Below are 23610 nucleotides of genomic sequence, written 5' to 3'. Positions count from 1 at the left end.
CTCTTGTTCATGTATTTGCCTGTAGTTAGGCAAATTTGCCAATGGCTCTTTGCTGCTGCAGACCCATGTGCTGCTCTGAAAAGGAAATTTTTTTTCTACTGAGCTCTGCAGGCTCGAGACAGGAATTCACCTGAGCAAGAAGTGAGGCCAGGATGAAAATTAAGCACACAGGGTGTAAAGAAAAGAGCATTTCCCATTGCTCAGACAGGTGAATGACAAATATCACTCTCTTTCTGAAATAACTCCCACTCCCCAGCTTAATGCCGACACTGCATAGTGTTTGTTTGGCACAAGCTGGGTTTATAGCTCTATTTTCTAGAAATAAAATCGCTCTCTGCCTGAAAGCCAAAGCAGCTTTTGCTTTCCAAAGGAATTACATTGGCGCTCACAACCCATCTCAGTCTGGTGCCAACTGAGTGCAAATGAACCAGGACAAAATTGGGCGCACAGAGAGAAACCTCGGGGCTGCCTAAAGGCTCCAGGCAACTTGCAGATCAAAACCAGATGGTCTGGTGGTGCTGCTTCAAGCCCCCCGCCAGAGATGCCTGTCTTGTGATCACCCAGCTCCTGAGCCAGGGAAATTTCAGGAGCAAGCTCAGCAAAAGAGTCCATACAAGCCTCCCTGCCATGGAATGCACTAGAAAGTATCATTAAAATGTAGGTGTAAGGCAGTGGTCAGCCAGCAGTATTTTTTCTGCCTAGCAAGTGGTACTGATAAGTGCAAATTCCCTTGGAAGTTATCAGAGAAGCCGGCTGTGTTTGTTCCTGGATTTGTATTTCTCAGCTGAAAGAGGTGCTGATCCCATGTCTCGTTCTTGGCACTGCCAACATCCCTGGCAGAAAGCTGTGCTCAAAGCTGCCTGCTGGGAAATACTCCATTAATCAAGTGCCGACAGACCTCCTCGCTACCTCTTCCCATGATGGTCACACACGTCATTTTTGCTCTGAAAAGTCACTCCCTGCACTGCTGTGTGAGCACCTCCAGCATGTCCACCGAACCATGGGGCATGGGACACCTCAGTGCCACATCTCCACTGTTCTTGAACACCTCCAGGGATGGTGACTCCACCACCTCCCTGGGCAGCTGTGCCAGTGCACCACCACTCTTTCTGAGAAGAAATTTTTCCTAATATCCAATCCAAACTCATCCTTCACCCACCAGCTACTCACTCCACAGACCCAGGCAGTGCAGCGTCATCGCTTGCACTACTGCATGACTGCGACTTGGGTTGGACAAGCCCTTCTTTGCATGCATCCATCACGATTTGCACACATTTCTTTAGATGCGTGAGTTCAGCCAGCATCCAATGCAGAAAGAAACTGAGAGCAAGTTTCCATCTCCATCTCAGCAACACATCTGTCTCGAAGGAGAGATTGTCCAGATGCTATTTCTGCCTCCTCACAGCTTGTTGCAGCAAGGACTCCCCCACTACCTTTCCCAGAGGACAGCAGAGTTGCCTTCACAGTTTCGTAAATTTGGCTTTAATGAGTGCAAAATAAATAAGGTAGCAGGGGAACTTAATCTGGTTAACAGAGCAGCAGCAGAAAGCGCAAGCTGTTGGCATACAGTGATGGATTCTGATTTCCTGCAATGAATCCATGGGCGCATCACAAGGTCTCAAACAGAAACCTCAGTGGTTTGGTGAGGATGTGGCTGGGTGTGAACCAGGCAGGTAGTCCTTAGTGATGACAGCAGAGCCGTGTTTGCCTTGGGCAAACACACATGCCTGCTGAGTTTGCTGCTCAGAAGCTGTTTATGAAGAGAGAAATAGCACAGCCTGGAATACATAAAGGTCTGTACAAACTCACCCACTCGGTGGGGCTTGCAGATGCTCTTCAGTCCTAACATGCATCCTCTGGCTATCCCTGCTAATGCTGACACTCTCACTGTGCCTGTGGATCTCCTTTCTCCTCCAGCCCTGAAGCACCACGAAGCTCTGCTCATCCATCTGAGTTTGAAGCACTATTGTGCACTGCACCACCAAAGCCCCCCAACCTTGGTCCAGACCTGATTCTGAGTCTCAGGGAATGCAAGCCCCAAATACTGGTGCTGCCAGATACTCAACAAACCTTGCAAACCCAAATTCCTTAGTCCAATGCTGTGAAGGAAGTGCAGATTGAATTTCCAAAGGGGCTGTGTGCCCACAGCTTCCTCTGAAGGCAGTTGAGGATGCTGCAGTGCTCCAAATCCTTTCTTAATTAGACCAGAAATCTTATCATCTCCTGGGAGGGTTTGATATGTCCTTTATCTTTTAAAGGAATTCTGTATTTAAAAATATATCTGATAAGCAGGAGCTTCTCTGAATACAGAAATAAATGGAAGGACAATAAACTCCTTTTCCTTGCAGTTTTGGGCAGTGTTAGCTAGAGAAATAATGCTTGTAAATAACCCATGACCCTTTTTATCCAAAATGATCTTCCTAGCAAATTAATCCATTTTAAGACATGGAGGGCATGAAAACATGCTCAGCCAGTTTTTTTGCTTGGATTTCAGCTTTTTCAGCTCTGTGACCACTCATTCACCGAAGAAGAAATAAATAAAATTATCTCTAATTTCTCCCTAATTTCTATCAGCTTATTTTTAGGGAACGAAGCAGAAAAGTTATTCTTATACACCTTCCTATCCATAGGGGATGAACACAAACTGTCAGATTTTGGTGGGAACTGCTGGGGCAGAAAATCAACTGCGTATGAGCACACTGGGTGAGATGCAGGATGAAGCATTCCCCTGTACACAATATTTCAGTAGGGTCATACTGAAGGCTGAGCTCACGTTTCAGTGTCCTCATGGCTGTCTCATCAACGTTATGTGTTTATTTGGCTTTTTGTGAGGAGGGTTATTTGTGGGGTAGGCATAAAGGTGCAGCAAGAGGTTGTAGTTGTGGCTTGTAGCATTGGCAGGTGAGCTGATAGGACAGGTGAATAATAGAAAGAAGGCATTACTGTGCCCATTTGATGGATGAAGAGTAGAGGCCCAAGGAAACAGTGGCAAGCAGCCCATAAAGGACACAGAAGTGAAACCTGTTTGTCAGTTCACTGTGGTTGGGTTGCAAGGCTCACCAAGCCTTCTCAAGAAAGCCCAAACCAAACTTCAGCAAGAGGCTGAAAAACTGCAGCTTTGTTCTCTGCATCCACAACAAAATGCGTGGGATTTGAGGTGCTCAGAGCAAACTGGCAGCACAGAAGGCACCGAGGAGCTGACCCCATGCACCCAGACCCTGCTGTAGACATCAAAACGAGCAAACTGCAGTGAAGTGTTTGTGAAGATTAAGATGAATGATGCTCGCATGTTTTGCTCAGTGATGTTTCTGACCTTTGCCATGAATGTTCATCTATTTGTTTGCAAGAACAATTGTGCAAAGGGAAATTCTCAGAAATATGCATTAGAGTGAAGCTCCAAAAAGGCTTACGTAGCCACGCAGAGATCTCTCTGCTGTGTATAGGAGTTTCTGTCCCTTGGGAAGAGAACAGGAGTAATACAATCGAGGTAATACGTTTTGCAGAGCAGAAAACAGCAACGAAAGGATGGCAACCAGCCAGGTGAGACTGAAGAGAACTCGAGGGCTGAGATGCAACGCAGACTGCACTGAGTAGGGAACGTAGTCATAACAAACAAGCCCATTCATTCATGAATAATACAGGACCAAGAGACAGATCTGACTTTGTCATTTAAATTATTTACGGTTGGTACGAAGCGGCCACCTGTTAGGGCTCATGGCACTGCTTTAACCCAGGGCACCGAAGTTGAAAAGCAAAGGACAGTGCTGCTTAACCTGAAGCATACCATCTTTGTTGCAAGCATCTTTAGGGTGTGCTTTTGCTTCATTCCATTGAAGAAACCAGCAATAATTTCTCCCATAGGCCACTAAAGAGAGCCAGGGTATGCCACGTCACTGCTTTTCCTAAAAATCCCAGCAGCTCTATAACACACCAGAGCCACTTCTGAAAGCCACCTGGCATTCATGTCTAAGTAACCCTTCTTGCTCTGCAAACGACTTGTTTTTCTCAGGGTTGTCATAGAGAGGAGGATATTGATGAGTCAGTCATGTGGCAGGGAGCACAGATGAGAAAGAGGCATTGCAGTGAAGTTTTCTGCTCTCTTCCTGAAAGCACACATTTTTAGCCTGTTTCTCCTATGTTCATCTCTTTGTTTCCTCATGCCAATTTGGACGCTGGGAAGAGGAGCATCCATCACGTTCAGAGGATGCTGTGAAAGAAGACACTCTGTAGCAGGGAAGTCAATAGGTTGTTTAGTTACACCCTGCTTCCAGAAAGGCAAAACTCACTTCTACCTCTCTGAAATAAAGAAAGGTCTCAGGTATCAGTGCATTAGATCTTGAGAATGCCCCATCAAAACACAGAGTGCTGTACAGGCTGTTACCTTTTGAGAGAAATGCCCAACTGAAATCTACAAGGTCTTTGCTTTCTCCCTTCTAAGAGAACAGTGAAGAATGAGAGCTGTCAGTCGGTTCTGAGGCTGTTTTTGCCAGATATAACCCACAGTCTTTTTTTTCCTGATGTATTTTACCTTTGTTTGCACTTAACTTAGAAAGCCAAAAAAGAGGAGATACAGGATGTATGACACCAGGCCCGTCCAGCTCTGAGTTTTAACTATCAAAAGACTCCTTCAGCAGCTGTAGCACCAAGAGAAGCCCAGGTCAGTGCCTATCACGTGGCTCAAGAGCTGCCTACATGCTCCATCTCTTCTACAAAGTGCAAATGCAGCTTTAATCCCAATACCCAGAACAACTTCATCCTTTTAGGCATCTCTAACAATTACTCCATTCACAAGGGAACAGTTTTGTCTATAGCAATGTATTAACTACATGTATTCACTCACTGATGTGCCCTTTTATCATCTCAAGTTCCCACTGTCCCATGACCTGCCGTACTCCAACCACACTTCAAATCTGTTTTCTTCTTCCCTGGCTGTCAAGCACCTTCATATTCCCATTTGCAATTTTGCATAAGGATGCCAGTACAAAAACAAATAAGCATGCATCGTGCACCTTTTGCTGAACATAATCCCCACAAGGCTGCTGGTTGACTTGTTCCTAAAGCAATATCAGTGTGTAAATACCACTATGGCAACACATGGCTGGTAGCTAATCCTGGTGATGTTCAAGTGCCATTTCAGGCTGGAACGTGCTCTGACTCTGGCTTCATCCAGAAACCAAGGAGTCTTTCAAACAGCTCTGCTCCTTACCAGAGGCATGTAGGAGCTGTGTGGGTGTTAGCACTGGTTGAGCACTGATTTCACTGGGGAATTAGTACATGTTCTGAATGGAGAAAATATGCTTCATAGACCCAAAGTTAGCAAGAAAGAAGCCTTCAGGATTCCAGGCAAATAAATTCCTCAGAACAAAATAAAGAGGAAGGGCAGCAGAGGGGTTGCCACCATCCCCATTATCTGCTCAGCAGTCTCTTCTCACATGTGCAGAGGGCCACAGGGAGCAGCTCAACCCCAAGGAGCACCTCCACGAGGCCCCAGACACTCTGAGCAGTCCCTGGTCTACCTGGGGCTGAATATGCTGACACACTGCAATCCTTTGGTACACCTCAGAAGGAGATAAAAATCTGTGTCCCCTCCTCTCCCACCTCCCAGGAAAATTTTTCCCACCCTGCTGTATAATGAGTCCATTTTTATTCTTTCTGGCCATCTCCCAAAGATGAAACTGGTACCTCATCACAAAGGCTCAAGGCTTTTAATAAAAACCCTGGATTTCCTTCTATTTGAGGCCAGAAGGTGACTAATGAAATAAAGAGCCTGTGAGGCAGAAGGACGCTCTGCAGCAACCAGCAACCAACAGTGGAGATGTGCTGAGTTCATATTGGTGGCAGCCAACAAGGCCCCATTGCACACAGCAGGGCCCCTGCAAAACAGGGGTACAGCAATGGAGCCCTTTGCAGCCAGGTCACATTGCCCCCCTGCAACAAGGCAGCAGGACACGAGCTGAGCTTGAGCACTGCAGGCTCCTTTCCAGCCCCTGCCCAGAGATGAGCATTTGCAAAAAGAGCAGATACAAAGCCAATTTCAAATGAATGTTGGCCTCAGACTAACAGTCAAATGAACCATTTGCTTTGATTTTTAAAAATATTGGTTCTTCCTTCAGAGCATGGATCAATTGAAAAGGAGAGCTGAGCAACAGATAAGTCTTTACTTGTTCAAGAATGCGATTTCTTAAAATCAGCAGAAGTCGCATGTTTTTGCATTTCCCCCATAGGAGCTGTGTCTGCTCCCAGTCCCTGGTGAGAAGTGGGCTCAGGGTGTGCCACAGCAGCTACCAGAGTGGTGAGAATCCATCTGCAATCTGGATCTTCCAGAGATCTGCAAGCAAGGGTATTTTGAAATTCAATATTTTGTTCTACTTCACAACTCCCACAATGTAAAGCAGAAAAGACTGCTTGAAGGTAATCAAAACATTTCTCCTTTCAATTGAAGACCAAAGACTTCATTCCTTTTTCTGTCCTGATAGAATCCAAGCTGCTGTTTTCCAAAGAAAACTCAAAACGATCCAACAAGAGACCCTCTGAGCTCATCAAAAGATGGTATGAATGAAGCATTCCTGAAATGGAGATGCTCCAGAGGGTACTCATTTTGAAGGTGGGGAATATTCTGACCAGCTCTACTTAACAGGTTGCCTTTGTGTGTCACCTGTACAGATGCAAGGCACTGATGTAGAAGGACAAGTGGGACATGGTTAGTGGGCATGGTGGTGATGGGTCAGTGGTTAGACTAGATGATCTTAGTGGTCTTTTCCAGCACTAATATTCTAAGTGGCAGGTGGAAACACCTGCTGGGGACTTCAACCCTATTGAAGGCTGACTCATTAAACCCATATAGATCTGAAGTGCATGCAATGCCTCTGCCAAAGGGGCTGAGATCAGATGTTTCTCCCTCTCCCCTCATTAGCAGCTTCTACCTGGTTGGATTTGTGTAGATCACAGGTGCTGCAGTTGTTTGCAAAGCCCTTGTCTCAGCTCTGACTCAAGCAGTGCATAATGGCTGCAACACAGCTCATGTAACAGCATCATTGGGAACGTGCCCAGCACTCACCTTCTGCCCCCTGCAAAAGCAGCCACATGCCAGGTGCATCACTGAGCTCAAAGTGCACCTGGAAGGTGCATGGCAAAAGCTGCCCTCTGCCATAGAGAGAGCAGCCTGCCCATTTGGGAGCAGTGAACAGAAAGAAATTTAGCTCAGTTATGGGAGCAGTGATGGCCTATGATGCAGTAATAACAAAACAGTAGGTAAAGCTGTGGCATTTCAGAGGTCTCTAGGTTTTTGCAAAGCACACGTGCCAAGTCCTTTGTCTCAAAAAAATGATTCAGTGCACAGCTGCTAAGAACACTGCTTAAAAGCAGGATTTGAAAGAAACCTTCACACTCCCACCTTTCTGATCACATTGCCTCATAGCAACCACACGAACCCAAATCCATCCCTTCGGATCTGGGGAGCACACAGCAGGAGATCAAAAGGGAAAAGCCTGGGATCAGCAGGGATCCTCTTGCAGAGAAGCCCCTTACCCCATTGAAAAGACCTCTGTGGGTGCACAGCAATGGGACAACGTGGCCTAGGAGACCCATACCGCTGCCTGGCTAGCGCTTGTCATGGAAGAGAACAGATTGATTTTACACCACTACAAACAACATGGGAAGTGTCTGTCCTCCCTGACTGGCTGAGCAGGGCTCTGCAAACAGAGCTGCTGGTACAAAAGCTCATGATTCCAATTATCTCTTGTTTTTTTCCTGCCAGTAATCTCCACTCCCGACCTCCAGATCACTCTTTTCATGGTCCCCACTCCAATCAGCACATACCCAAGGGCATCTCCTAGTAGAAGGCACAGGAACATCAAACTCAAAGCCAAACCAAGCTCTTTTCAGACCTGACACGAACACTTCTAACAACCACCCCACATCCTGGGAGCCAAGCAAATGTGACACAGAACCAGGACTGCGCCCTCCAGCCCCACATCCCCAGACTTACCCAGGGACAGCAGCAGGAGCACCACCACAGAAGCTGAAGGAGGTGGTACACCTCCTTGTGCTGTTGATGTGACACATGTGGAGGCCTTTCTAATTAAAGCAGAGCTCAGGGCACAGCCACCCACAGGGCGCTGCTGCTAATTAGGGAGGGCTGAGTGCTGACACATTAACCTCTTGGTCTGGAAACATTAACTTTATCAGGTGTAATATCTTCTTAGTGACATAAAGGTTAATAATCTGCATCCAAAACAGAACCCAGCTCAGTAAATACCCAATTAATGGGGTGCTGGTAGAGGTGGCAGCAGATTTCTGGGTGTAGGGCTGCACCATGGGGACAGCCAATGGCCCATGAGGGGAGATGACCTCAGAGGGGACACCACCAGCAGAAGCCAGGCAACAAAAATAAGATAAATAAAAGATATTCTGCTGTAAACAAATCCTGTTTTCCAACCACCTTCCTTCACTCTACCCTTCAGAAACTGTTCTGCAAAGTTGTTTGAAAGGGAATTCAGAGCAGCAGCAGTTGTGCTCGGGTTGTATGCAGTAATACTGGAGGGTTTTCTAACTCTTAATCTTGGTGGTTGTTTTTTTTCCCCTACCCTGCCTTCCAGAAGAGGGGTGAGGATCAGGCAAGGACAAAGACTGAAACAAATACAAAGTAAGTGAATATTCAACTCCGATTGAATGCAGATGCCTCATTTAGCATCATTTGCTTGAGTCTGAGGAGAAAATGATTTCCTTTTCTTACAGAGTTAAAAATAATGGCTTGCATAAATGTCTGCTTTTATTCTGACCACAGCAGCAGACCAAACGAGTGGAAATGGACATCATCACACTCCCAGGAACGTGCCACTCTGCTGGCCTGACCCCATGGCCCAGGCACTTTGATGGAGGTGAAAGCAGAAACCTCTCCAGCTCTTGAAGCAAAAACAGCTGCAGGGGCTCTGGATGCTTCGCAGGGCTCAGCCACCTCACTGAGCTGTTATTTTAACTAAAAGAGAGGGTTTTTTTTTTTGGCACAGCTGCACTAGCACAGAAAGCATCAGACAACCAGAAGACTTCCAGCACAGTTCCAGGCTGCTCAACTCAGAGCTACTCCTCACACTGCTTTCTTCTAGGTGTTCAAATCCTCACCTTGTTCTCCCTCTCCTTTTCTACAACCACTCATTAAACTTCAGCTGAGAATTACCCTTTTCAGGAATCTGCCCTGCACTCTCCATCACCACCAGTCTTCACCAGGACTTCTCCTATAGGTGGGAAATCACTCCCAACTAGTCCCCATCAAACTGCATCTCAATGCCAAACCTCCAACCTCAAATCTCAGCTCTGCCTTCACTCCGACAAACCTTCCTGGGATAAACACTGCCAGCCCAGCCAGTCAGAGCACCAAGACATCATCCAGTGAGACAGGAGAAGAATGAAAATAGTGTTTTTAATACAATTTACAGCAAACGTACAGTATGTTATTTCACATCACATATTTCTAAACTGCTCATCTGGAAAATATAAGCTGCAAAAATACAGAATGCAGTACTGAAAATATATCGAGTGTGTGGTTTCTGTTTTTTTAAAATCAATTGTACAGGGAAATATTTCCTTTTTCCAGGTTTTGGTTTATTTTGGAAGGGCTACTGAACACCAGCAGTAAGACCAGCACACTGCAAAGGCTCTCCCTTGGGCACCATAGACAGGACTGACTGCCACGTGAGGATGAGCTCCAAGCTCCAGGTGGGACATAGAGGCCACGCTGCCCCACTGAGACCATCAGCATGGAAGCACCATCCCCATGCTGATGGTGGATGGCACCGTGCACTGGCCAGAGAAGTCCTCAGCTGCTGAGGACTGGAAGAAGCAACAGCCCAGTGATGGGATGCATCAGGACTTGGAAGGAACAGAGCAGACGTGCCTCAGTGAAACACAGCATTGCGTCCTCCATTATTATGCTATGGAGAAACACAAGGATGGAGGGGGAGTGGGCTAACGAAGTTCCTAATATTCTTACTGGTCAATAAGAAGGTTCCTCAATATCTGCCGAGCCCCAGAAGGGCCAGCTGGCTCAGTTAACAGGAGAACTTTCCCCAGTCTGTTTTGGATTTTAAGCTCTCTAGTTTGCTCAGCTGTAGCTGCTGCTGGGGGATCTCAGGGGTGAGTAACAGGGTTTCACAGACAAGGCATATATGCTCCTGATCAAGCTCTGCATCAGGAAAATAAGCAAAGAAATCAGAAACACGGCAGAGAGGTGGCTGGGCAGTGCTGTGCTGCTCCTGCTCACAAAACACTCCAAGCCAAGAGTTGCTCTCCGCACTTCATTTAACCTGCCCTGCTCCCTTCCCCAACTTGCTTTCACACAGTGCTTGTGTCTTACCTGTGCAGGGCAAAAGGAAATTGAAAAATATCCTTACTGTAAATGTTTCCCCTCTAACGCCATTTATGTACCACGGCCCCAACCATCCAATACTTTGAATGTGATATAAGTACACACAGCAGGGAAAAAAAACAAAACATTTTTGCAGACTGCATTTGACTTGTATCAAAATCCTAACAGACACCACATTTATTGTACTTTATTTACACGGTCGTCACGCATAATATAATACAATACAGCGTTCCATTCGCAGTGGTAGGCACTATGGGTTTTTTTTTTTTTTTAAAAGGTCATCACAGCTCTTCCCCTGCTCCCATCCCACCCCCCCACCCTCCCCACTGAAGAGCACCCAGAGCTGCCTTCTGCTTGCAGTGCTGCCCCATCCCAGCACTGGTTCTTTTTGCTTTGCACCCTGCTCTGAGATGGCTTCTTCCCAAAAATGGATGGTGGGAGCTGCTGTCACATCCTGACATGGAGAGTCCCACACTTTGGGGGTCACAGACCATTAGCAAACTGTACTATTTCTCAATGGCATTAAATGCATATCCTCAGGACCATGCTTATAGCTGAAAATGTCAAGGCAATAGGGGCTGTAGGACAAGATACAGAGCTCCAAGCACAGCTCGTAGCCACCTGCAACCAACAGAGCACAGTTTTGGTCCTGCTGTGCGAAAGACTTTAGGAAAACGGCTGCGATTCTTCAAGAGGAATCACCACCTCCATCTCACCAAAAGCATCACGAGTCAAGAACAGGGGTCGCTCAGTCATATATTATTAAGGTTGGAAAAGATAACCAAGATCTAATTCAACCCATTCCTTCCTTTCAAGTTCATTTTGTTGTGAGGCACCAAAAACTCAGCACTGAGATGCAGTTTACACTGAAGGGTATATTTGTGCAATGTCCAAAGAAGAGGATTTTCAAGGGCAAAGTTTTATATAAGTGGCAGGGAAATACTCTTTTCTGTCCTACCAACTGCCAATTCCATTGGGAAGAACCAGGATATGTTGGGCTATATGCAACTCATTGATTCCCGAGGGACTTCTCCTTCAGATCTGTGCTAACACTGCTAATAAAATTTCCACCACCTGCTTCACCTGAACAGCAATTTGTTTTTGTCTGGGTTCATACCCTTCTCATGTTTGCTCTCAGTAATTACTCAAACGAATGCATTAACTGGTAGGAACACCAGGAGAGGCAGAGAATTTCAAGCATCTGGGAGAGAGTATTCCTGGAAAGTGAATGGTGAGCTGGAAGCCAGCACTTTGGCTGTCCTAAACCTGCATGTGTCCAGCAGCACTCTGCCCACTGGCAGAGAATGAAAACCCTCCCACTCAATTTTTAATCACATACTTTTGAACAAAACATTAGTACTGAGGAGAAAATTCCATCCTAGGGAACCAGGGATTAAAAGTGTCCCCCATGACTTCCATGTCCAGACAGAACAAATTTGTATGAATTATAAGAAAGCTTTTTCAACCCCCAACGCAACCACTGATTATATGCAGAAGTGGCCTTGCAAATACACTGGAGGCATTTTCTTGTTCTTCTCAGCAACTCACAAGGAGGAAATAAAAGGAAAAATTCATTTATGAAGTTGCTATAAATTATTTGCTAGGTTGGACTTGACAAGTTCCTTATTGCTTTTTGCCACGTGCAGACACTGACTTCATGTAAAGCAAGTCCAGTGCTGGAAATTGTCAGGACACTGCTAATCTTTTCCTTTCTAGGGTGTGATGCTCTGCTCTCCTGCAGTTAATCCTGAAAGCAGGGAAAACACCACAAACTCATAGCGTGCCAAAGACCATATCCCTAGAGTCACTTCATCCATCAAATAGATAGAGATGGAAGCAAGGTTTTGACAACCAGAACGGTATGTATGCACTACATACATCCCACGCTCCTACTCCTGCAGCCATCTAAATGGATTCCTTCATGGTTTCCCCTAAATATCCTCTCAGGACTAAGGGATACTCATACCTCAGCCTATATCAGTGGCAACGCTGAAATTCAAGAGGTCCACACTCATACTCTGAAAAAGAAAACCCCAGCACTGCTTCTGACTAGAGGGAGCCTCATTTGCTGCTCCCAGCTACAGATCGTACTTGGCATCACTAGTTAATAAGTACCTGAAGCCTAAGAACTGCTGAAATATTGTTTTCACAGCAAACTAACTTTATTAAGACTCAGACTGACTAGAAATTTAAATGGAACAATGGAAAACATGCTTTGCAGCCTAGAAGTAACGGACTTGGTGCATCAAAGCAGAACAAGCTATCATGCTTTGACAGTATCTGAGACCTGCTCATATCCTAAGCAAATTTAAATGGCAGTAGTGACTTGGTAGAAGTGAGGCATTGCCACTAGAAGAATCAAGAAATCATAAGGGTTGGAAAAGACCTCTAAAATCATCTAGTTTTGACTCATACTCACTACATCCCTCAGTGCCATATCTCTGTGGTTCTTGGATGCCTCCAAGGACGGTGACCCTCCCCCCCACCTCCCTGTACCAAGGAAATTATGGCATTCAATCTGAAAGGAAGGAAGCACTGTGGCTGGAAGCTGATGGCTGCTTTGGAAGAAATGCCCACAAACCACAGGTTTTGAGAAGGTAGGGCAAGCAAGTCTACCCAGCAGCACTGGAGGCTGGGTCATCATACCAGTTACTCCTGGAAGCTCTCATCACTGCCTATCTCAATTCACTGCTGCTTATGTTCACAGCAACTAATTACCTCCTGGCTGCCTGGTGGGGTGGGAGGCTAAGTGGACAGGAGGGCATTATGTTGAAAGGAAGGGAGAATGCTGGGAGCCTCCTGGAGCCAAAAAGAAAGATGAATCACACCAGTAATGTATGATGGTGGGAATGGGGTAAGCTCAGACTTCAGTAAAAAAGGAACAAGCTCCTCACAGGAGGGGGAACAGGTGAATATTATTGCTTATACAGGGGTGCTCTGCCCAACACATAAGGTCTGTTTACTTCACAGGAGTTAATCAGATCCAAAGAGAGAGCAACAACACATCTGCTTCTTCCTACAAAGATTGCACACATGAAATTAAGGGGATAAACGTGCATGGTTGCATCCAAGGGTAGAGTGGTCCTTGTGAACAAAGGACCAAAGCTGTTAGGACACCACTCCAGTAAAGTACTTGCATACGTCTTTAATGCTGGCAATTCCCTGTGCTCCCTATCAAGAATAAAACAAACATCACAGCACCATCAGTCTTGCTCAGATGCTCAGAAAACATGGCGCCCACAGGACACACAAAGATAAACCCCAAGTATCTCACTTCCAACACCTCTGAAGAACAAAGACCAGCTAAGGATGCTACACCAAATTCTGATGAGGACTGGAAAGACTAGAAATCTCATTCAGACCCTTTATTTTTATTTTGTAATTTAAAAAAAAAAAACCACCAGCATATCCCAGTATAGTGCCATAACATGATGGGAGGTACAGCAATAACAGCAGAGCAGCACAACCCTAGGCTGCAACAAATAAGAACAAGCCCAAACAAGCAGCTGCAGTCACAGAAACAAAGGAAGAAAAACTCCATACCTTTAGAAGACCACAGGCAGGCAGGGATCTCCAGCAAGATCTCCACTGCCAGCCCTTAAATGAGGTCTGGGAAGGGGTGGATCCTGGTCCACCCCTTCATCACTCAGATGCACTGCATTGCATTGCATGCACCTGAGCTCCCTTGGCTTGGCCCTGCCTTCCCACCAGGTGCTCAATCACTGCTTCAGGCCATGACTTAGCATTTCTAATACTATCAGCCATTTGGAAACTCTCCGATCGCTTTCCAAACGTCTGCAGCCCATCAGTTCCATTCTGAATCATTACTACTGCAACTAACTGACGCTGATTCCTTTCTGCACCTTCCCCTTTTCATCTTTGCAGCAAGATGGATGCTCTCATCCAGCTGGATGGATGATGGAAGCACTCAGTAGCTCAGAGATCTCACAGGGTACGGCAGTGTGAAGCCCTTCTTACTTCTTTTGAAACATTTCAAGTTCCTAAGGAAGGGAGGCTTTGTTTAGATAATTCAATTGATGATCTTTTTGATCCTGTTACACATCCAAGATGTTCTGGGCAAAGACAGAAAAATGAATGGTTTCAATGCGTATTTAAAATAGGTTCTGAAAATGCACCCTGATGTTGAATGAGGATGTAAAATCAAACAAAAAACCTCAATGGTAATCTGCACTGATGTTTGATTGGGATTCCCTTCTGATTCTGTTGGGACAACAGCAAGGTGGTATCCATTCAAGAGAAAGGAGACCCCAACCTGAAGTCATGCAAGGCAACTGGACAACCCTTTACAGACTGCTGCCTCTCAAGTGGGTTACATCTCCAGCACCCCCTTCCTTAGCAGAATGTACAGAACATAGTGCTTGGAGATGGCAAAATAACTTCTCTGCTGAGACCAGTGGCTCAACAAAATTCTCAATTTTAATGCCCTTGAATATGGAGAAAAAATTCCATCAATGAAACTGAAGGGCACTGCTTGGACCATGGCACCACTGATGCTCCCAGACACTTCTCTACCTCCATGTCTGCTCTCAAGTTTGCCGCACGGTTAAGGCAGTTGTGGGATGGAAGTGAAGTGCTCACAGGCGAAGGCCCACACTGCACATTGGGAAGCAGGATGGTTGAGGATGGTTGAGACTCTTGTCATCCTAAAAGAATGACTGGGTTGCAGGCGAACCTCGTTTGTGATTTTAAAATCAGAAAAGCAAAGAGCGTGCTGGGATGGATGAAGGTTTTGGTCTGCAAGTTTTCTTTAAAATAAAACCCCTGTTTTGAACCTGTACCAAAGCAATTACAGTAAAGCCCTTAACGATGCAGGCATCTGATAGATCTCTAGGAAAAAAAAAAAAGAGTGGGATGGGAAGCGAACTTTGCAAAAATCACATTAACAAAAGACATAAAACAACAATCGTGCAGATATTTTAAGTTAAGCTTAAAAATAATAGAAGTAACTTCATTCAATCACATCTCCCACACATACCAAGAGAAGAGATTAAATTTAAAAAAGAATTAAAAAAGATAAAAAAAAAAAGGAAAAAATAAAATTGAAAGCATTAAGTGCACCGGAATCCTGTTTGTATAACTCCAGTCAAAGGGAACTTTGGAGTAGACTGACAAACCACAGCTCTTGAATGCTGGGAGCTTGTTTTCCATCATGTTACCACACCATTCTCCTTCACCTTGGGTCTTCAGAGGAGAAAAACTGAATCACAAAAGGAGCTACAGAATTTCGAGAAGCCAGGCTTTGAGAAAGGTTCCATTCTCCAACATTTGTGTTCAAGTCTGAATGTGTGTGTACAGCACAACATTACGAGCTAACATTTGAAAAGACAGCAGTCTAAGTAATAAATTTTGAGAATGAAGAGAACTGTACAGAATGATTCCAAAGGCTTACACTTGACAATTATACATATTTTATGAGACAGTTATGCACCCTGTGCCTTTTTTAAATTCATTGTTTTATGGATGCAGTATCTCTTATTCTAGCAGACAGGATATACTAAACAAATGTAATGGTCTAAAAGCATCATTTACCACTGCACCTAACAATGGCACTGCATAGATTTGTAGCTTTTTTTTCCTTAAACTCCTCCATTATCCAAGTGATTCTTAGCACGGCTGCAAACCAAGAACCAAAGATCTGCAGATACATTTGTTTAGTATTTGGCACAGTGGAGTTTGTTTGATATGCCTATTTCATCCTTCTTTTGCCCTTATTGTTGCTGAACTTGTACTGCTGTGCATAAATTACAAACACGTTTGTGAAGCAGATCATGGGGAGGCAGCCTGATGCCCCACACCCGTGTGTAAATGCCCAGATAAGAGAAAGGTCTGCTAAAAATGAATAGAAGGTTATCAGCCCCTGTAACTGCCAGCAAGGGGTGAGGAGCAGGGGCAGATCAGCCCATCAGCCGCATGGAAGTGATGCCCAGCATTCGGATCAAGGTGCTGGCTCACTTCTCTAAACAACAGCTTGAAAATACAAACAAAAAATGGAGGTTTCTGATTATGATGCTGACCCTTAAAACCCTTCTGACACTTACTTCAGTGGAAATGGGTCTGGTTTCCATTTGTGGCCGGGGAAAACTCATCAAACACAATCACTTAGTATTGCTTCCCAACAGGAATGTTTTGGAAAAGAAACATAATACATGCAAAATAAGCCTGACCTGATGGCTTCTTGAAATCAGATGAAAGCTGCCCCCTTCCACAGTCTTGGATGAGAGTGCATTGCAAAGGCAAAGCCAAATCTGTTCTGCACGGGCACCTCCTGAAGATGTGAAGGAACATTTCACAGGTGCTCAGTGCTGGCCAGCCTCTGTTCCCATAACCCAGCCTTCCAGAATAACACACTTTGCTCATCTCAGGGCAAAATGTGGTTTCCGGGATTATTCCACTTTCCTCACATGGCTTCCATGGAAATGAGTGGAATTTCTCAAGTGAGAAAAATATCTGTTGTGAAGATTAAGGTCAGTATTCCTTTCACCTGGTACATACACACATACGCACACGCATATACTTTAAAGAAAACATCCACCACACAGTTTCTAGATTGCAAATTATATATATATATATATCTTTAAAAACAGGAGAGAACATAAACAGTTTCTCCCTCCATATATATGTATTCACTGAGTCACATAGAATATGAAAAAACTATATTATGTAAATCATCATATTATCTATAATTCTCCAACTGTTTTTATAGAGACACAGTGCGTTCGTTCTCGTTTTTAAAAACATATTATGTGTCTTCATTGGCTTGGTAGCATATTAGAATGAAGGCGTATGGATAAAAAATGCAGAGGATTAAACAAACCCCTTGAGTCATATTATTCAACAGGATCCTCCCCCAAACTAGCGTTAAGTCCTCCCTATGGAAAAGTGTCAGCGATTTAAGGGTTAACATAGATTTGGAAATAATTTCAAAAATTAGAAGATTACACAGACAAACATTTGGAATTCATCCCTCTTTAAAAATGACAGCACATTTGGCAAGTGTGAGCAAACATCTCCAACTTTACTGGGTTTGAAAGATCTGAGCACAGCTATTCAGTGACAACCCAAAAGCTGCGATCTGCAAACACGCCTCGGCTGGAAGGACTCGGGTGCTGGGACAGCACTGCTCGCTACCTGCAAGCTTTCCAGCAGCTTTCAAGGTGTTTATCGTGGACTCATGGCTGGTGTCAGAGCAACATCACAGAGCACGTCGGGTTTGAGCAGCACCCAGATTCGAAGGGCAGATCCTTCAGCCCGTACTACGGGAATAGATGGCCCCTGGGGCAAATGCCTCTTCCAGCACTGCCATCATCATCTTGCTTCCTCAACACCTTGTGCCCAAGGCTCTCTATTGGCCGAGCTCTCCAACGAACCTCTGCGGATGCCCTTTGGCGATTCCCATTTTGGAAGCCCATACTGTCACCAAAGGGGCTGGTAGCTCCCTCCTTTCTCCATCACCCCTCAGGATATCACAAGTGATCCCATTATAAGATGTCGTTCTCAAGAATCCCGGCTGGGTTTGACTTTGAGAAAAAGACAAAAGTTTCCTGTGTTGCCATTGTTGTTTTGTAATTTTGTTTCTTCATTCTCGCTTCTCATTTTTATTAAAAAGGACCCTCGGATTATTAATATAGTCCATCCTTCCACAGTCACTATAAAACAGACTCCATATTTTCACACCACTCATGATCTTCAAGGTTATAGATAAATTTTGTCCTATGTGGTTGGTTTTGGGGCACTGAGTCCCGCCCCAGATTGTCTAAGGTGAGAGTAGAGGCAAAAAACTCACTAGTGCTGAGACCACCTTCGTGGTTCTTGATGTACCTTTTATAGTTTTTCCTCAAGCACTGCCAGGTGGTTGTATATAGGATGAATGCAAAAGACTTGAGGGCTATAGCAATGCTAACATACAGGTATCTATAGACCACGTTGTCATACAGCGCGCAGGCTCCTTGCTCGCCGCAGAACGTGCTCCAGAACAGACATGTGGAGTCAATTCCAGCCCCAAAGATCAACGGAGGTGGAATAAAACCTGTCAAAATAAGAGAGACAAATCATGCTTTTATGATCTTTATGATGAAGAGAGAGGACGTGATTACACTGAACGGAAAGCGAGGGCACTTAGCGAGGTTAATGGTCCCAGATGGAGCCTGGGATTTGCTGTTTTTTTAGCTCTAAATCAACCTAAACAAAGTGTGCGGATATGAGTTTTTAGCTTGGAGTCAGTGTCTATGGAAGAGATTCCTGCTGATATCCCAAATGCAGGTAGGATTTTACTCAAGTTTAAGTGCCTTTCATTAAGCTTTTGGTTTGTCTAGCGAGACTACGTGGAGGGGTAAATGAAAAAGGAGGAGGATGGCTTTGTAGATTGCTCTCTGTTTAGATGCTGGTAATTCTGCACTCCCGGGCTTTCACTTGAAGGATGTCACAGACTCCAGTTCAGTCTGAAATCAGCTTGGCACCAAGATCTGGTTTTGGACCTTTCCCTGACACAGGAGTAGGCTTTCTCCTGATCTAAGGAGAAGAAGCCATGGCCTGTAATGGATTCCAATGATTAAATATGAAAAGAAGAGAAAATTTCAGTGTGCCATTAAATGAAATATCACAGCAGGATTCTCCTACAGCCACTGCAGCTAACTGTTGATGAGCATGTCTCATTCTGCAACAGAGCTGCAATCTAAAAACAGAGCAATCACTCCAACCCCTTTCAACCAATAAATGCGACATTTTTCCTCTCTATTTTTTCCCATCCTGTGGGGTTGCTATAGAAGCTCCCCCATTTCAAATTGTTCCAACAGTGGGGCATCAACAACACCCAGCTGTGCACTCCCCAGTCAGCACCAGGCACTGAGCACAGAATCATAGAATTATTAAGGCTGGAAAAGAACTCTAGTATCATCTAGCCCAGCCACCACCCCATCCCCACCATGCCCAATAAACCATGTCCCTCTGTGCCACATCTCCATGGTTCTTGAACATCTCGAGGAAGGGATGGTGACTCCACGACCTCCCTGAGATGGAGCACTCAGAAGAAAACATGCACGTTCTACGTAATGCAAACTATTTTTCCTTCTTCTGCTATATTTCTAAGGGTAGGCTGGGAGTGGACAAGCCCTAGGGAAAAAGAAACAAAACCCAAAAAGCCCAATGTTGCATGCTAAGACAGCAAGCAAAGGAGAACACCCAATCTATGTGAACTGAACAGCAGGTGGGCACAATGAGCTCTCCCAGATTGGGCACTGACAGCATCACTCCATCTGTAGGTGCTGTGACTATAAATAAACGTGTAGGCACATGGACACAAGGACTGCATTTTTTAGACAGGAAGCATTTAATCTTGGATCCAATTTCATCATTAACCTGTATTTCCAGGCTTGAATATGATGCCTTCCTTCAGCTCATCATGAACAAAATAATGACATTCATGACATATATCCTAAGACTACAAATAAATTGGCTGTAGTCACTGTTCCCTGTGGTAACTGAGATCTTTTTCTTTTATTTTGTTGATGACTAGAGCTCTGCAGGTTATGTTTGATTTTCTTTATACACTAGTAAGTATAGGAGTAAAGAAAGGCTATACAGGCTTCTGGTACGTATTTGAACCATGACTGTAGTAAATAAGAATAGATGATACAAAAACAAGACAATGTGTTTGTTAGAAACACGACTTCCAGTCATCACATCTAAAACTCAGTTATGTGCTGGAAACAATGTCAGTGCCAGCTCCCTGTTTGTCACTGCAGTGATGGGAAAGTCTAGGCTGAGCTGGATTTGCTTCTAAGTTAAAAGATGTCTTTGAAGCCTGTGGACAACTGCATAATCAATCCAGCATTCAAAAATTCAGCCAGACTCCTGCCATGAACAGGCAAAGAGATTGTGCTGCTGAGTGCAGTCCGTGTGCCTGCTGCTGTGCTGCCTCCAGATGCCACCTACCTATGGGCTAACATCCAGTAGTGGGCAAGGAAACAGCAGCTGCATGATTTCTGGGCTAAGGGAAGGCTGCAATTGGATCATAATTTGAGGTGTGAGTCCATACTTGTTAGTATGCTGAGAGACACTGATGCAAAGCTTTGGAGAAGTGTAGGCTGGACTTCAGAAATAGCTATCATTCCCATTCCAGCTTCAGCTGTCTCTCCATGTTTTCAATGCCTTAGAATCAGAAAGGTTGGAAAAGACCACTAAGGTCACCCAGTCCAACCCCAGCCCACCCCACCATGCCCATGTCCCTCAGTTCCACATCCCCATGGTTCTTGAGCACCTCCGTGGATGGTGACTCCACCACCTCCCTGGGCAGCCTGTGCCATTGCACTTCCCAAGCAGAGCTGCTGCTTTCAAAAACCTTTGGCTCCTACCAGATCGCTTTACACTCTAAGAAACTGCTATTGCACATTTATATGAAGACACTGTTATGCTGTTCTCTCACAGCAGAATTCCTGTGGAATAAGATAATATGTCCAGGAGGATACTGGGAGAGTTCAGTTGTGTTTCATGTTATTACAGTGAATATTAAAGAGATTCAATCATGCTTTCCCTCTTATTGCAAAGTGTTGCAAAAAAATTTCTGCTATATATATATTTCATTGCAGAAACTGCAGGGTTGTAGAAAAAAGCTGCTTCTGTCTTACTGAAATCTATTAGCTCCGATTGCACCTCTGGGTCTCATACCACGTATATTTAATACACTCGTTTGGTTCAAGAAGGAGCTATTATCACTCTCTTCTTAAGTCAAAGCTAAAGGTGAACTGAAAAGCTTTTAAAATATATCAGTAAAGCTAGTCAGATTGTTAAGGGCAAGATTTGGATACCTTGGCTTATCTTGAAAAGCACCTTTCTTTTCATTTTCTATGGGCTCTAGCTACATTGCTGATATTCTGTGGGATGTATTCTCTTATTTCAAGGGAATTCCTTAGTGACAGAGCAACACATAAAGATTTGAGTTTGAATTCTTACTCTGGCTTCTTTACTGGAAGAAAAAGAAGATCTATTCATCTTCAGTATACATGTCTGAGCTCAGTTTTAGTGGAATTGAAGATGCTGCTATCTCAAAAGATTTCTCTCTTTCAAAAGGAATAGGAAAGAGAGAAAATCTTTCCCCTTAAATACCTTTTCCTTCAGAAACAACAGTCTGCAATACCCTCCTTGAGGACTTGCCTGATGACAGCCCACACTGAGCCAGCAAGAGCTGCAGAGACAGGCCAAAACCTGAGAGCAGCACTGACAGCAAAGGAAAATGCTGTCTTTGCAGGGCTTGAACCAGAGCCAACCCAACCCAGACGCTTCCCTTTGACTTCTCTGAGCTCTTGGTGCATTTGCTTGATGGAGCTTTCTGTATGACTGCAGCTACTTTACCAAGAGCAATGAAAATCTAATTGGCTTTAATGTAAACTGGTCTGGGACCACCATTTCCCTTTCAGCTCATGGGAAGTGAGTTGTTACTAAAAATAATAAAGTACTTACCCAAGGCAATGAGTGGTACTATGGGATTTTTGGTCCCCTACTTACTAGAGCTTTACTACAGCCTAGAAGATGGCATTTAACTTTGTGACTGGGGGTCACAAAGTGCTGCCTGTGCTCTGCTGCAGGAGCCTTAAAAAAAAAGTAAATCCCACCTCCAAGACACGCAGAAACCATGTGCACCCACACAATGATGGGTCATGGAGATAATGAGCTGAAATACAGGGGTTGTAAAATAAGAGCCATCTCTTTAAAAGGGGGAAAAAAAAAACACCTAGAAACGAGAAGCAGGCAAACAAAAGCCCAGTGTGCTCCTTTTAATTCACACATGAGAAATACATTCTGGTCCAGAGGAAGGACCAGCCATATGCTTTTTAATGGGAATAGGAGAGTACAAGGACTTCGCCTGCCTCATTTTACTGTCTTCTTTTCTGAGACACCAGAAAGAAGGGACAAACACACCATATGAAACACAGGTCCTGTCCCTCAAATGAGGATAAAAATACGTATTCCTCTACTTCAGCCATACGCAGTACAAGCAGTAATTGTGCGAGCTGCTGACATGTTAATAGCTATAGGAGAGAGCTGGCTGCGTGGGAGCATGGCAGAAATGGTCATTTCTCATGCAACACCACATTTTCTTCCATTAGCACAATTGAAATGGCAGGAAAAGTGCCTTTGGGAATCTGGATGCCATATTCTTCACAGGAAGGTCTTGGACCCCACCGCATCAGATCCCACCCATGACAACTGCAATTTCTGATGTCAAGTAAGTATGCACGAAGTAGGAATCAACTCTTGCATATTAAAAACAGTGTTTTCTGTGAGAGAGGAAAGGGCTGGGGAGAAAGACAAGACAACTTTATACCTACCCAGCAAACGGAGAAGAAGGAAAAGCACCCCCAGAGCATAAGACTTGAGTTCGGGGCTCACGGTTCTGTAGGGAGGAGAGGGAGAGAGTGAAATCGATTCTTATTGTTCTGCTTTCATTAACACACCCCATGGCAATTCCATGCTGTCAGCCAGGATGCCACCACCACCTCTTCAAAAAGTCATTAACGTGGCTTTTCTTCTTCCTTTGCCTGAACCGCCTACAGCCTCAAAAGTAATTGCAGTGGTGGCCATGTGATAGGTGCAGGAATTTAGCAAAGTCATTAACAACAGCAGCTCGTCTTGCTTGTTGAATGGGGAAAAATGAAATTCTCATCCCAGCAAATTGGCATTTACCCCATCGTGTTTTTAAGGCTCCAGATGTTGAGAATTTGTATCATCTAGAATCATGAGGGTTGGAAAGGATCACTAAGCTCACCCAGTTCAACCACCAACCCATCCACACCATGCCCATAATCATGTCCCTCAGTACCACACCTACATGGTTCTTGAACACCTTCAGGGATGGTGACTCCACCACCTCCATGGGCAGCCTGTGCCCATGCCTGACCACTCTTTCTGACAAGAAACTCTTCCTCATATCCAACCTGAGGAGAGAAAACTTCTTGTCCTGAGGCTTCTCAGACTACAAGGAGGAGGGGCGGAAAGGAAGATGATGGACCAAAATGTTCAGTAGAACTGTTGGATCAAGCCTCCCAGTGGGGAAATGCTCAAGGGAATGGATTCTCATGGAATTCGTTTTATACTGGGAAGACAACTGCTGTCCCACCTTTTGCTGTGGAAAGAACCCAGTTTAACACATTCGTATTAGCCTTCAAAGGTGCCTTAAAAATAATTCATGGCTTTCTAATTCGCTTAGCTCAAGGATGCTACTGGCTAAAGGT

The 23610-nt window shown here is 44.7% G+C and overlaps 1 protein-coding gene across 3 annotated transcripts in view; it reads right to left on the bottom strand.

The window, feature by feature from the left end:
* Positions 1–16911: 16911 nt before the first annotated feature.
* SLCO3A1 (solute carrier organic anion transporter family member 3A1) overlaps positions 16912–23610 on the bottom strand; it is a 113256-nt gene continuing 106557 nt past the window's right edge. For 2 of the 3 annotated variants that reach the window (XM_090149033.1, XM_090149034.1), the window contains 2 exons: positions 22708–22772; positions 16912–18410 (listed from right to left, as the gene is read on the bottom strand). In XM_090149033.1, coding sequence (XP_090005159.1) covers positions 18031–18410; positions 22708–22772 — 445 coding nt within the window. In that variant the 3' untranslated portion in view covers positions 16912–18030. The remainder of the gene's footprint in view (positions 18411–22707; positions 22773–23610) is intronic. The other variant, XM_031587757.2, reaches the window with a different exon arrangement.

Source organism: Phasianus colchicus, chromosome 12 (genome assembly GCF_987193195.1).
Source record: "Phasianus colchicus chromosome 12, bPhaCol1.hap1.1, whole genome shotgun sequence".
Lineage (NCBI taxonomy): Eukaryota > Metazoa > Chordata > Aves > Galliformes > Phasianidae > Phasianus > Phasianus colchicus.
This window is presented reverse-complemented; position numbering and strand designations above follow the sequence as displayed.